At 40.7% G+C, this 15,653-nt stretch overlaps 1 protein-coding gene across 4 annotated transcripts in view; it reads left to right on the top strand.

The window, feature by feature from the left end:
* The window catches only part of LOC126412251 (T-complex protein 11-like protein 1), a 133,217-nt gene that overhangs the window by 10,602 nt on the left and 106,962 nt on the right, over positions 1-15,653 (top strand). For all 4 annotated transcript variants that reach the window (XM_050081749.1, XM_050081751.1, XM_050081752.1 and 1 more), the window contains one exon: positions 7,207-7,423. In XM_050081749.1, the coding sequence (XP_049937706.1) occupies positions 7,260-7,423 (164 nt within the window). In that variant the 5' untranslated portion in view covers positions 7,207-7,259. The remainder of the gene's footprint in view (positions 1-7,206; positions 7,424-15,653) is intronic.

The following is a 15,653-nucleotide window of genomic DNA, read 5'->3' as shown; positions in this document are numbered from 1 at the left end:
TGGCTGGGTACTTTTTTTTGGTTACAAAGCAGTGAATCCAACAAGGTCACACTCGTAGGGGCTGAAGCCAAGACAGGCAGAATTCGACATTGGCAACTTATCCAGACATAAAACCTGTAGTAACCTGCCTGACTGCTACACATACCATTCACAGTAGTCATAAGTTGGGCCACTATGACAAGCATAGCGCGTGCTAACATTCATATGGCATGCCCACAACTAACAGTTCGGCCACCATCACCTAGTCTGCCGAGTGCCCGCAGCACTTATTAGGACATGCACAAGGCTGTGGGCCTTCTTTGTTAATGTATTTGAGACTGTAACTGCCTTCACTGGACTTTGTTGTTGTCACTCCATGACTCTACCTACATTTGTTTCCGTTAATGTCACTCCATGACCCAATAAACTTGGATCTCTATTTATGGCCACATATTTCCTTGTGTATCTAGTTAGAGCTTGAATGTCAAAAAGGATGGGATTACTTTTTTTTGTGTTTTGGCATTCTGTCATTTTCTGCCATTCAACTTTTCAGTAGAGGCTTTAAGTCCCTTCTGCAACAATAGCCAGCACATACTGCCATGTTGGAACGGTTGTTTACTGTGTTGACCCAGGCTCGGCCACTGTCTGTTCACCTGCCACCATTCCCCTCTTATGATGAATCTGTGGAAGACTTGGATGTGTACAAGAAGCAGCTTAAACATTTCATACCTTCTGAGGGTTGACAAGAAAGTCTGTAAAGTTATTATCTTATTATGGATACCTCCCTCATATGTATCGCTTACTGTGCCAGATAGCTGCTCTGCAGGAATCAGTGTCGCTTTCTTTTAATGATAAGTGTTGTTTGCTGTCCTAAGTGTTCACGTGTGATCGCTGTGTGTGTGTTGAATTCTAACAGTATCACAAACAGCCACAGCAGATGTAATGCACTTAGGCGGCTGAGGTGCACGGCCTCATTCATAAGTGTTGGTTCATCAATGCTACAACTTATGAATCTTTTATCGATTCAAAGGTCTGTGATGCAATCATTCGTTCGGCCCTGGATTAGAAGGTGCGTCAACGTGCCCTGCACCGTGAGGACACTATGTTGCAAGAGGTTTTGAATGTTGTACAGTTGTTCAAGATTTCCCATGCCACAGGGTGCCAGTTAGAGTCTAGGAGGGATGGTGTTGTGACAACATGCGGCCCCAGCATATGGAGCCTAGTGTGCTTGGGGAAAAGGTGGTAGCTGCAGTACAAATGAGCCAATTGGGTCAACATACAGTCATGTTGTCAGCAGCAGGAACAGTGAAGACCACATCATTTGTACCCCCCTTGTTTCAATCTGTGCTCCCCCAGAAATCACTGTACTCATCTGTGGACATCAATATTCACACTGTTCGCATCATGTTTGCCACTGTCTGCAGACCAAAACAAATATTTCATAGAAGTGTGGGTGATAAATCAGCTATTAATCCTCCAAGTCAACATTGCGGCCACCATGTCCCTGCTCAACTCACAGGCGTATGCCAGGCTTGGGTCCCTACTACTGGCAAACAGTGATTTTCTGATCCATTCACCCCAGAGCTAGGTTGTGCAAACAATTTCATGACACACATCACCCTCTGCCCGCCCTAACTTTTTTTGTGTGCATCCGTTTCCATTAGCTTTATGTGACCAGGTCAAGATGGAGCTGGATCGCTTAATGTCATTGGGCATGATTGAACTAATTTCTTCAAATGAGTGGGCTATGCCCTTAGTGATCATAAAGAAGCCGTCTGGTCAGCTTCAGTTGAGTGGTGGTTTCAGGGTAACTAATAATGCACAGATATTTACTTTCTATGTTCCCCAGAGTAATTGTCCACAAAGTTAGCAGAGGGTCAATTCTTTTTGAAAATCGACTTGGTTAAAGCCTATCATCAGATTCTGTTGGATGAGACATCGAAACAGCTGCTCACAGCTAATGCTTTTTCTGGCCTCTTATCAGTATCAATGGCCAATGTTCAGGGTCGCTAGTGGCCTCCCGTCTTCCAACATTTCTTGAACAGGTCATGGTGGTTGTCTCGCTTTACATAAACTATCTTGATGATATTTGCCATGGTGCACACTCCTTAAAGCACCACAGCTGACCATCTGCGAGCTGCAACATTTAAACTCCTGCAACTTCGCACTATCAACAGCTAACCTTCAGACCACAACAAGAAGTTAGCTGGTCACGAAATTTCCCAGCAGGGCTTGTGCCTCATGGAATAATATTTTGTCACCTTTAAGGCTTTGTCCTGTCTGTCTAATCTACGTGAACTTCAGGTGTTCCTCAGCAAAGTAGTGTACTATAACAAATTTATTACCAGAGTGGTTACTGTCGCCCATCCCTTGCATCTGTTGCTTTGGAAACATGCTCCTTTTGTTTGGTTTGCAGCATGTGAGCTTGTTTTTGTGCAACTGAAGGATAGTCTTTGCTCTGTGCCATGTCTTGCAACTTTACAACCTTGCAAGCTTCTGGTCCTGGCCACAGACACATCCAAGTACAGGGTGGGGGTGGTCCTGGCCCGTTGCCATTCAGATGGCTCCAAACAGTGTATTGTCTTTGTGTCAAAAACACTCAACACGGTTCACCAAAATTATTCTCTGGTGGAAATGAAGCTCTTGCTATTATGTAAGCCTTAAAAAATTTTCACATGTTCTTGTATGGTGTAAAATTTGATTTTAATACCAATTATAAGCCCTCAGTTTCCCTGTTTAACCTGTCGACACCCTTGCTGGACAAAGCCACTTATCATCTTCAGCATTGGGCTCTGTTCTTGTCCCACTACAATTATGAGATCCATTTTCATCCCACATTGCAAAATGAAAATGCAGATCCTCTGTCCTGGCTCCTCATAGGCCGTTCCTTACCCCTCATTCGATAAGGAGAAACTGTTTTGTTTTCAACTGGATATGGAGGCGAGGCACATGGTAAATGGCTTCCCCGTCATTGGTACTCATGTTGCCTATACTGTGGAAGTGGATCTGGTGCTCCAGTAGGTGGTACGCATGGTACAATATGGGTTGCCCGACCATCCACGGTGCTTGGCTTTGGACCTGCTTTGGAATTTTTATGCGTTGTGCCATCGCCTCTCCCTCTTGATGACTGTATTCTCCTGTCGACAGGAGGGTTCACTCTGTGTATCGTGTTTCCATTGGCTCTGCAGCAGGAAGTCCACTGCTTACTACATCAACTTCACGGGGGGGGGGGGGATTCTTTTGCACAAAATTGTTGGCACACTGTCGCGTGTTTTGGCCAGGTATCGATTGGGAGGTAGAACAACTAGTCACGGGCTGCTGCTAGTGTTGGATCAGAAGGCAGCACCATGCATTTTTTCACATCGGCCAGCACCTACACATCCTTCAAAGAGAGCCCACATTGATTTGGTGGTCCTTTTCTACACACTTTCTGGTTGTTGGCTATTGATGCTCTTTATCATTTTCCTTAAAACATTCGTTGCCCCTCTGCAACAGAAGGTGTGACTCTGTAGGGCCTTTCAAAGATATTTTCCATAGAATGCTTCCTTGCACCCTGGTTTCAGATAATGGTCCTCCGATCATTGCAAAGTCTTTCAAAGACTTTGTACACATAATACAATTTGCCATGTCTCACTATCTCCTTTCCATTCATAGTTGAATTAAGATGTGGAACACCTTGTCTGAATGTTTAATATGCAAATGTGCAAGTATGTAGAAGATGTCCCAGCTGTGGAAGCTCTCACTTTTTTTCTTTTTTTTTCTCTCTCTTTTTTAAAAAAAAAGCTCTTACAGGACGATGCCAATTGTGTACAAGCATCCCTTTGAGCTCCTGTAAGGTCATCAGACATGGACATTGCTCAGTGACTTGCTTCACTGGATTCCAGCCGGCATCAACAGCCAGCGTAGTTACCGCCTCTTCGTGGTTCACACCGAAGATCAACTCAGGTCATGCAACCAGAACCTGTTGCATCCCTGCCTTGTTCATTGTCGGTCCTGTCCACTCCAAGGATCATGCAGGCCTGTGTTCTCCCGCAGCCAGGGCTTTGTCAGCACTGATGGTAGGTTTGCTTCCTGTGGTGGTTGCTGGCACCTCCCACTACTCTTGAGCAGGCGCTGTCATCTGCGGGGACAGAAGTTGGTGTCTGTCGCAAGAGCCTCTCCTCTTCAGTCCATGATCATCGCAACCCATGCTGGCACCACTCCTCATGGATTCCAACATCGAGATAGCTCCCACCCCCACTCGCCAGTCCTGTATATGGGTTGCCACAGGATCCACAGGAAGTGGGAGTGCCCTCAACTCACTTACTTTCACCTATACCAACCAGTCCACTTGATTTGGGAACTTCTCACGTCTGTGACTGCTGCCCTCCAACACTGCCATAGACATCTCTTCAATCACAGCATTGCCAACAGCAATATCTGGTCTTTGTTGCCCCCCACTCCCCCACCCCAAGGAAGAAGGAGAATAGCAACCCACTGGTAACTATTCTCACTGCCCACAGACATAAATTGGGTTACTACGGCAAGTGTAGTGTGTGCTGACATTCATACCGGAAGTGCCATCAGGGGCCACCCAATCACCTGGCCCACACAGTACTACACAAGTTATACATGACGAGTACAGCATCCTTATAAGCACATGCACAGGGTCTGGGCCCTCAGTTCTTAAATGTATTTGAGATGCTTAACTACCTCCACTGTACTTTTGTTGTGGTCACTCCATGACTGTACCTCACTGTATTCTTGTTTGTCACTCCATGACCCAATAAATTTGTACCTCTTTTAATTCCATGTGTTTCTGCGTGTTCCTAGTTATAACAATACCAAGGGGTATGCAGCTTGTGGTCGGGCATCCCACACTGACAGTGCAGAGTCTAGTTTACTTGGGGGCTCTAGGTGCCAAATCTGCTGTGGTGATGTTACAGCTCCTCTAGTTGCTTCTATTTTTCTAGAGAGGACCTTATACATTAGCTCCCTAGAGCTGCATCTTTATTTGAAAATGATGAGCAGTTACCTTGTAGAAATATTGTACAGTTACTCTACCATGCAACATTGAGTTCTAGAAGTGTTTAAGCACAATCATTTCAGTTTACAGATCTTCAGAGAGATCTCCAGCCCTCTGAATTTCTTGTTTTATTTGATGTAGGCTTAGCCATTTTTCCCAATTAGGTAATTTCTGTGCACTAACATGAATGTCTGTTACTTTGGCTGCATTGTTCTTTTTATTTTCTACATAATGACATATTTTCAGTTTTTGGAATTGTATTGTTTCTCAGGAGTCTCAGCCAATGAGTGATACATTCTTTATAGCTGGAAAGTCTGTAAACAGACTTGTGAAATGTGCATGTAACTTCTTCTTGTATCTGATTGTTTCTTGCTCTCCACTGGTAATTCTAAAATAAATATATAGTATTTATGTTTTCAGGGATCTTTGTTTTCTATAATGTCCCAGAAATCTTACTTGGGTAAGTATAACTTGAGAATGTTGTACAACACCCACAGAAGTAAGATCTGTTCGTTTATTTTTTTCCTCTCTAGTGTGATTCATGTCTGCTTTCATAACTGAGTGGTCAAAATGTCTGACTGCCGTGTGGAGGACCCATGTTCAATGCCCAATTCTGCCAAAGATTTTTCCTTGGTGGGAGGATTGGAATGAGTCACACCGAGTTTTGAGAGGCCAGCTGAGGAGCTGCTCAAATGAGAAATAGTGGCTCCAAGGTGTAGAAAGTGCCAATGGACTTGCCACAATGGTAACAGGTTCCCGTCAGATCACCGAAGTTAAGTGCTGTCGGGTTGGGCTAACACTTGGATGGGTGACCATCTGGCCTGCTGAGTTCTGTGGGCAAGTGAGGCAAACTGAAGAGCTACTTGATTGAGAAGTAACATCTCCAGTCTCGTAAACTGACATACCACTGGGAGAGCAGTGTGCTGACCACATACCCCTCCATATCCGCCTGTGGGCTGAGGAGGACATGGCTGCCGGTTGGTACCATTGGGCCTTCGTAGCCTGTTTGGGTGGAGTTTAGGTCTTTCTACACTTTTTTTTTTTTTTTTTTTTTTTTTAGTCAACAACAGCCAGGATGAAGGTGTGCTGTTCTCATGCCCCTCCCAACCACATCGAAATGACACCACATGGCAGAGGACAACAAGGTGGTCAGTCGACATAATGTAGACTTATGGTCTTAAAGACAGATTTAGTTAATGTGTTTTATGATGAATTTTCCCAGGCTATCGACTAGAGTGCTGGCCACTCATTGTCTCTCACTAACAGTTCCAGCCAAAGAGAACTCTTTCTGGGGGGCTTCTTTGTTAGTCTTCTAGTTTTTACCACCTAGAACCAACCAGTATGTAGGGATTAGATGTCCACTGCAGCACATTACTGTCGTAAGATTGGGGGTCATAATTTATCTGGAGGACATCATTTGTGACCGATTATACCACAGCCATTCAGAATAGCTTCCAACTTGAAATGAAGGATATATTAATGAGGCTGACTACTATAGATCTGCTGTCTTTTGTTAAATAGGTTGTTTTTGGGAGCACATTGCTCTTCACCATGCTCAGTGTTCTTGGAAAGGGGCTAATGCAAACAGTTAACACTTTGGGAGTGGTGTAAATCAGTGTCCAAGATGTCTGCTTCTTCCAGCTTCCTTGACCTCTCATTATTATTCAGTGATTTTTATTATTGTCTATACATTGTAATGACATGTTTTGTAATAGTATGACAACATTACAGTGAGCCTATGGAATAAAATAAAAATAAGTAATAAAGTGTCAAGTAACCTGATGCAGTGCTGTGGTAGCATTAATAGACAGTTTCTTTGTATGAGTTTCTTTCTAAGAATAGCTGACTAAACATCAGTAATTTTCTTCCAGTATGTGTTTTATGTTAGACCCCTTTTTATGTGGTGCTTATGTTCATCATTTTAACGTACATAAATTATTTGTAAAACCACACTCACTTTCATTTTCCATGAAGTAATAGACTTAAGATTAACTATTGAAATAGAGTGAATATGTATAGTATCATTCATATGAATATCTTTTTCTGCTAATACTGAGACATATTTATAGTTTTTCAGAGTGTTTAAAAGCAAATGAAATATGAAATACTGAATAGGCTACTCTAGAACAGAAAAAGTATAACTTTTAGTTTTTTGTTGTTGTAAATGCTGTTGATAATGAGTAGATTATATCCAGAACACATTTTTTCCCTGTCCAATGCAGCTGAACACCAGTAACTGAATCATCAAGACTTAGTACCCATTTGTATAGCCATCATGGCTAGTGGTGGTGCTCCAGGTAACGAAAATGATGAAAATTCACCCCTGGAAAACAGTACGACATTGGAGGATGATGATGGTGCTGCAGCAAGTAGCAGCACAAGACAGCGGTATGATAGTGAAGGCAATGCAAGTGACAGTTCAAGCAGCAGCAGCAAGAGGTATAGTCTTTTTATCTTCTGCAGAAAATAAATTTCTGTTTTAGTGTTTGGGCTCTTGTACAACTTACATGGCATTTAAATCAAATAAAATGCACAAAGCATGTCACAAACTTGTCTTAAATCTTCTAAAAATGGCATATTTTATGCCTTTTGTGGATTATGTTAGTTGCATAATTATTGATTCGGCATGGTGAGATTTCTGGAATATGGAAAAAACTAAAGGATGTACAATCTTTCATGTAAAACTTGGCTACCCTGAGACTAAATTGAAGCCATTTGCTTAAGGTGCCAATAAAACTGGCCACTGCTCAGAAATCAAGTCGAGTCATCTACATGATCTGGCAACACTCTTTTGCTCTAGTGGTAAATGTTGCGAAATTTAGATACAAGGAAGCAAGTTCAAGTCAATTCCTTCCTTTATTTTTTCAAACAACATTTTTGGTGTCTGTTGTAAGTATCTTTGTGATTAATTTGTACATGAGCCCCTGTTTCCAAACTGTATCATAGGCTGCTGTTAGGTCTATGAATGCTGCAGCTACTTTATGTTTCTTCTGGAACCCCGCCTCTATATATGTTGTCAGTGATAGGACTTGATCTGTACAGCAGCGATATGGACGGAATCCTGCTTGTTCGATAGGGATTTTTTTGAGTATAGTCTGGCGTATTCTGTTGAGGAGCAGTGCCGTCCCCTGCAAGAAGATAACCAATCTCATTGATGATATGTTGTCAAATAGAACCTTCCAAGTAATAATGGACTCCCACAAGGCTCTGTCCTTGCGCCCCTTCTTTTCAGCCTTTACATCGCTGACATGCCTGCAACCATATCGCGCAAATTTGGTTATACTGACGACTGGGCTCAGCCCACAGAAATATAGAAACTGCCAAAGATATCCTACGAGTGACCTAGGGATTCTCAGCGAGTACTTTAGAAAATGGAGGCTACAACCTAGTGCTACAAAGACGGAAGTATCTGCCTTCCATTGGAACAACAAAATGGCCAACAGAGAACACAAGTCTATCTAGACGGGAAATTACTAAATCACAACAAACACCCAAAGTACCTTGGGGTTACCCTAGATAGGACACTAACATTCAAAGAACACCTGACGAAAACTGCAGCGAAACTTAAAACACGCAACAACATATTGCAGAAGCTCTGTGGCACCACTTGGGGCTCCACAGCATCTACCTTAAGAACATCCGCACTTGGCTTGGTGTATCCAGTGGCAGAATACTGTGCCCCAGTGTGGCTCAACAGCAAACACACACACATGGTAGATAGCCAACTTAATGCAACAATGCGTATTACATCAGGCACAATCAGGCCAACTCCTACAGTGTGGCTGCTCGTTCTCAGTAACATAGCCCCCCCTAACCTGCGTCGTGAACACGCTGTGGTTAGAGAATTTCAAAAAATCATGACCAACCCTCAATTACAAATCCATGAAGATACTAACGACATCCAAGGAAACCGACTTCGGTCTAGGCATCCTCCACTAAAGACCGCACAGGCTCTGCACCAAACCAACTTTAAAATAAATGATCGATGGAAAGAGGAATGGGAGAGCAGAACAGCAGTAAACTGCCACAGCATGCCATGCATCTTTAGTAAACCAAAAGGATTTGATTGCCCTCGCAAAGTTTGGTCAACTCTTAATCGCATCAGAACCAACTGTGGGAGATGCGCAGACTCCTTACACAGATGGGGTAAACTTCCTTCAGCCGCTTGCGACTGTGGGGCTGAGAGACAGACGGTCAAACACATCGTGCAGGAATGCCCACTAAGGGCATACGAGGGTGACCCACAGGATTTCCTAATGGCGACCCAAGAGGCAATCGACTATTTATTATCTAAGCCGGACATCTGCTTCTGATTGCTCTTCTGTGAGTGTAAATTTATAATTGGCGGTGTCCTTATATACAAACTGTTATTTATTGCTCTGTTTATACATATGTGATTTTTTTTTAAATAGTGTTGTTTCTGTAATTTCTACTGTGATGTTACAAGCCATACGCTAAATAAATAAGTAAATAAATCTTTATGATGGGAGCTCAAAGGTAATTTGGTTCACTTTCTAACCTACTATTAATGGGAACATCTTTTAGAAACATCTATGTGAAGGAGTCTGCTAAGGAGGTTGTGGTTGTGTGAAGATCAGAACAGTTTACTCTCTAAAGTTTCCTTGCCATACAATGGCCACCAAGCACCGACCACCAGCCATCTGCAACCAGCTGCATGACACCAGTCAATGTCTGTCACCCAGAAAATGCCACAAAAACATTTCCCACACTATAACACTCCCTCCTCTGGCCTGGACCGTTCCATTTATTGTTGCAGGGTATATGCTTTCAGATGTTTTACTCCATACAAACAAGTGGCCGTCTGTCTGATTGAGCATGAAATGTGATTTGTTTGAAAAGGCCTCCTGTTCTCTCTCAGTTGACATCCAGTTGTGGTATTGCCATAGCAATTCCAGCCTTTATCATGATGAACAGCAATCATCATGGGTGCATGAACAAGGCGCTTGCTGTGGAGGCCCGTAATAGCAATGATTGCTGAACGGTTGTTGAAGAACCATTGTTCTTAGCTGCCTTGTTTCATCTGGGCAATCAGTTGTTCAACAGTTGTGCATCTATTTGCCTGTACACATCTCTGTAGCCATTGTTAACTTCTGTCATCTATGGCTTGTGGCCTGCAGCAGTTGCCTTGGAGCTGGTTTTGGATAGCATCATTTTGCTGTGGAGGGTATACTATAACTACAGTGCCACACAAACAGTTTACAAACTTAGCCAGTATGGAAATGCGTCCACCCTTGGTTCGAAAGCCAATAATCATGCCCTTATGGGCATCAGATAAATTGTTCTATTTCCACATTATGACAATTACTGCACTGTTTTCTGCGTCTCCCTGACGACAAACTTTATATACTGTTCACTTCTAGTGCTGCCACATGCCATCTGTGAGTGGTTATTGCATGTTGACGCCAAACATAGTAGGTAGTCACATTAATGTGTTTGGACCATGTATTTGGCTTTGCATTCTTGAATCTCAAGAGTTTTGTTTAAGCATTAGAGTTGAAAGTACAAAAAGTTCTAAGATTTGTAACATACTCTATTATTCGCTTTGGGTTTAATAGAGGACTGAAGGCAATGGTAACAGCTCAAAACATTTGTACAGTGTTTGGTTCAGTGCTGTAAGAGAAATGACATCAGAAAAAGAATTTTCTTGTTCCGAGGAAGATCATTCTGAATTGAGTGCTTTTAAATTTTTAGAAGTCTCGATGATTAATATACTGTATGTGATGAACTGCAATCATTAGCCTTCATGTAACTTTTTCATTCCATAGGCAAGGCTCAAAAGTCAGGTTAGGGGTACTGCATGCATCAGTTCAAAGCTGCAAAAATCATAGGGGTGAACATTACTGCATTTTTGCTTGAATGTCTTCATTTGCTTAAGGAGAATTCCTATGCAATACTGTTACTGGTGCCAAGTTATGATGACTTTATGTTTACTTCTTAAGAAGAAACTAATTGTTGCACCCAATCAAAAGATCAAGGCCTCTGCTCCAGGTTTTATACCAGTCAGGTTCCTTTTAGAGTAAGCTGATACAATAGCTCCATACTTGGCAATTGTATATAACTGCTTGCTCTTGAAAAGATCTGTACCTAAAGACTGAAAAGTTGTCCAAGTCACACCAATATCTGAGAATGAAAATAAGTGTAATCTGCTGAATTACAGACCCATATCATTAACATTGATTTGCAGTAAGATTTTATAACAAATACTGTGTTTGAAAATTGTGAATTACCTCGAAGAAAAAGATTTATTGACAAACAGTCAAAATAGATTCAGAAAATTTTGTTCTTGGGCAAGCAAGTAGCTCTTCATTTTTCATGGAGTAATGGGAGTCATATTGATTCTGTATTTTTAGATTTCCAGAAGTACTTCGACACCATCCCTCACAAGGGTCTTATAATCAAATTTGTGTGCCTGTGCAGTATCGCTTCATTGTGTGACTAGATTCATGATTTCCTGTCAGTAAGGTCATAGTTTGTATGAACAGAAGAGAAGTCTTCAAGTAAAACGGAAGTAGTGTCTCGTGTTCCCCAAGGTAGCATTATAGACCCCCTACTGTTCCTGACCTACATAAATAACATAGAGACAATCTGAGCAGCATTATCAGATTGCTTGTAGATGATTCAGTTATTTACTTTCTTGTAAAGTCATCAGATGTTCAAAACCAATTACAATACAAACAGTGTAGGAGGAGACAGATTGATACTTACCATAAGGAAGACGTGTTAAATTTCTGACAGGCACAATTAAAAGACACTTACATAAAGCTTTTGGCCACAGCCTTCATCAGCAAAAGAGAAACACATGCCATTCATACAAACAAGCAAGCACACAATGCATGACCGCCAGGTGCAGCATCTTGGGCTGATGAAGGCTGTGGCTGAAAGCTTTATGTGTATGTCTCTGAATTGTGCCTGTCTGCAAGTTAATGTGTCTTCGTTATAGTATGTAGCAATCTGTCTTTTCCTGCATTGCTGATATTCCTACCTGGAGTTTCCATTGTTAGATTGTGATTTGATTTAGACAAGATACCTGTACGGTGCGAAAAGTGATAATTGATTCGAAATAATGAAAAGTGTGAAGTCTTCTACATTAGTACTAAAAGACGTCTGCTAAATTTCAGTTACATGATAAATCACACAAACTTAAAGACTGTAAAATCAAATAAATTCTTAGGGATTACATTTATGAATAAAAATTGGAACGATGACGTAGACAATGTTCTGGGTAAAGCAAACGAAGATTGGGAGTTATTGAGAGAACACTTGAAAAGTGCAACAGGTCTACTAAAGGGACCACTTACACCACACTTGTGCACCATTTTCTGGAGTACTGCTGTGCACTGTGGGACCCAGATGAGAGGTGACTGACAGAGAACATCAAAAAAGTTCAAAGAAGGGCAGCTCTTTGTGTATTATTGCAAAGTAGGGGGGAGAGTGCCACAGACATGATACGTGAATTGGGGTAGCAATCTTTAAAGCAATGGCATTTTTCATTGCAGCAGGATCTTCTTCATTGCAGCAGGATCTTCTCATGAAATTTCCATCACCAACTTGCTCCTCTGATGGTAAAAATATTCTGTTGGTGCCCACTTACATAGTGAAAAATGATTGTAATAAAATAAGAGAAATCAGGGCTCGCACAGAAAGATTTAATTGCTTCTTTTTCTCGTGCAGTGTTCAAAAGTGGAATGGTAGAGAAATAGCTTGAAGGTGGTTTGATGAACCCTTTGCCAGGCACTTAATTGTGAATTACAGAGTAATCGTGTTGATGTAGATACCACTTTTCCAGTGAGATTTGAATCTCTGGCTACAGTTACTTTAGCACCTAGTGAGACTCTGATGGAGTAAACATTGTCTCATTCTTGTAGTAGTGCCTAAGGCAGAAAGAGCTAGCTTTCTGACAGAGTAAAAGATGGGAGCAGGGACAGATTCGGAGAGAGAGAGAGAGAGAGAGAGAGAGAGAGAGAGAGAATATTGCCATAATAACACTTTTTACTTACAGTGTGGCGATGTTCCCTGCTTTGTTTAATTCTTCGTTTGTTGTCCTGATGTTTCATAGTCTTTTACTTTCACTGTTCACAACCCTCCCAAAAATACATAGTTATATGTGGCCAGTGCACTATTGTTTAACTTTCGATAAACCTTGTTAATAGATTGCAGGCAAACATCCACATACTGCTACAATAGTTTCCTGTTTAACATCTATGAGCAGTAAAAGCATAACCACATAGTTCACATTTCTAGAATATTAAAAAGCGGACATTGTCATTGTTTTTACATACCACCTATTGGTGTAACACTTCCTTCACTGTTAAGTTGATGCATTGTTGTCGTTCTAACCACCACAGGTTCCTCGTCTGAAACTCGGCCATGAAGTGACTGTCTCGAGACTAAATATTTGGCCCTTATATATCCTCACAATAATAGGTGCTGAAACTACACATTTTTCAAAGTTAAATTTACAGAAATTACAATTAGAACTTAACTCATTAAATTAACTAAATAAATAAAAAAAATTGTCTTTATAACAGTTTCTTCCATTCCAAGGATTGAGCCAAATTATTTGTTTAAATCATGAAATTAACAAATATCGTTAAGCAAACAATATTCTTGACAAAACTGTTAATTACTTTGGAATTAACTAAGAGCCAACTTTGCTAACATGTTTTCAAATAGAGCCAAATAGATCCTTTAAGAATACTATTAGTTGTTCCTCCAAATGTTTAGAATTATTGCAGAATTTATATTTGTTCATAAGTCAACAATAGAACTTAAGTTACGGAACAATCACTGATTTCACCGTATAATAAAAGATACTAACTAGGAATAGTCAAAATAAATTAGAAAATCAATTACATACATAAAACTAAGCACAAAATTAGATCTAGTGTTATATTCTCTAAAACTGAGGGTCAGCCTATCTCTTTCATGAAAATACTGACAAGTCATATATGTTAATGGTATTTAGTTAAGAACAAAATGAATTTTAAGGAGGCAGATGGCAAAACAAGCAGGGAAGTAAAAATATCCCAGCTCGCTTCGTCACAACTGGCAGAATGTAATTGTGAGTTAAAAATGCAGAAATCTTGGAATTAAGGGAATGTAAGTGTGACTTGTTGTGTTAATCCTTCTTGTTTTTTGTCAGAATTCATGGTAAAAGTACAATAATACGAGACGTAGTTTATTATTTCATGATTGTGTTGCAGATTAATGAGCTATTGTGCAGGTTTTACACACTGTGCGTGTTAAGTTAAATCTTGTACTTTGTGAAAAGCTTGTAAATTTCTAGGGCTGCATTAAGGCTCACACATTCACAAATTTTTGGTAAATCTGGATTCTGTTCCTAGTTAGTAAAAAATAATATAGCTACAAGTTAGTACTATAAATAGCTTTACTTGAAGCGACACATTAGTATTTTCTATCATCGTCAGGCTTCTTAGAGTTAATACATTTATTGTTCTATGTGCCTTGACACATTGCCAAAGCCTTCTTGTTGGCAAATAGTACTTTGTGTCCTGTTTGGTTGTTTTATCAGGAACCAGCATATTTCAGTCATGATATAGCACTTCGCTTCTTCTAGAAAAGCACGGAGAGTAATCCATTAGGTACCAATATTATAAATGTGAGAGTAAATCTTTCTGTTTGTCACCTTTTCACAGCAGAACCACATTATCAAATTTGATGAAGTTTGGTATGGAGAATGTTGGAGGGAAAAAAATGAAGGCTACTAAAAAAAATTAAACCAGTCAGTGCTGTGATGACAAAGAAACATACAAAAACATGTAACACCTGACTTTGAACGACAGGAAAGTGGAGGGGATGGCACATATCACAGCTGTGCTACTCCGATATTTACTCACCACAACAATACTACTGTTATGCAAACAAAGCTGTGGGTAAAAGCTACTTGAATACATAAATATATAGACATATAATAGAGGGAAACATTCCACGTGGGAAAAATATCTCTAAAAACAAAGATGATGTAACTTACCAAACGAAAGCGCTGGCATGTTGACAGACACACAAGCATACACACAAAATTCAAACTTTCACAGACACACAAACAATCACAAACATACACACAAAATTCAAGCTTTCACAACCAATGGTTGCTTCATCAGGAAAGAGGGAAGGAGAGGGAAAGACGAAAGGATGTGGGTTTTAAGGGAGAGGGTAAGGAGTCATTCCAATCCCGGGAGCGGAAAGACTTACCTTAGGGGGAAAAAAGGACAGGTATACACTCGCACACACATACATATCCATCCGCACGTACACAGACACGTGGTGGGAGGCGCCCGAATAATTTCAACATCATGTCAAAATATAAAAATATATGAGAGTTTTGTCAGCTTTCCCTGTCTGGTGAGGATGGTACTGGTTTTCAGTGCACCGTCAGATTATACAGTGCTGAAATTTCACAAGTTTTTCAGCAGCTTTTTCACAATTGAAGTTAGCCTCAGAAGTAGTGAAACGCTCCAGTGCTTGATTAAAAGAACAACGCCATTGCGACTAGCCTTAAATTTTTTTTTGTATTTGAGCAATTTCAAGTGCCTTAAGTTTTAAAATTTCGCTGTTCACAGGCAGGCATTTTGATGCTGTTCCTTACTAAACTCATTTATAATTACTTCAAGAGCATGATATCAACCAC

Source organism: Schistocerca serialis, chromosome 7 (genome assembly GCF_023864345.2).
Source record: "Schistocerca serialis cubense isolate TAMUIC-IGC-003099 chromosome 7, iqSchSeri2.2, whole genome shotgun sequence".
Classification (NCBI taxonomy): domain Eukaryota; kingdom Metazoa; phylum Arthropoda; class Insecta; order Orthoptera; family Acrididae; genus Schistocerca; species Schistocerca serialis.
This window is presented reverse-complemented; position numbering and strand designations above follow the sequence as displayed.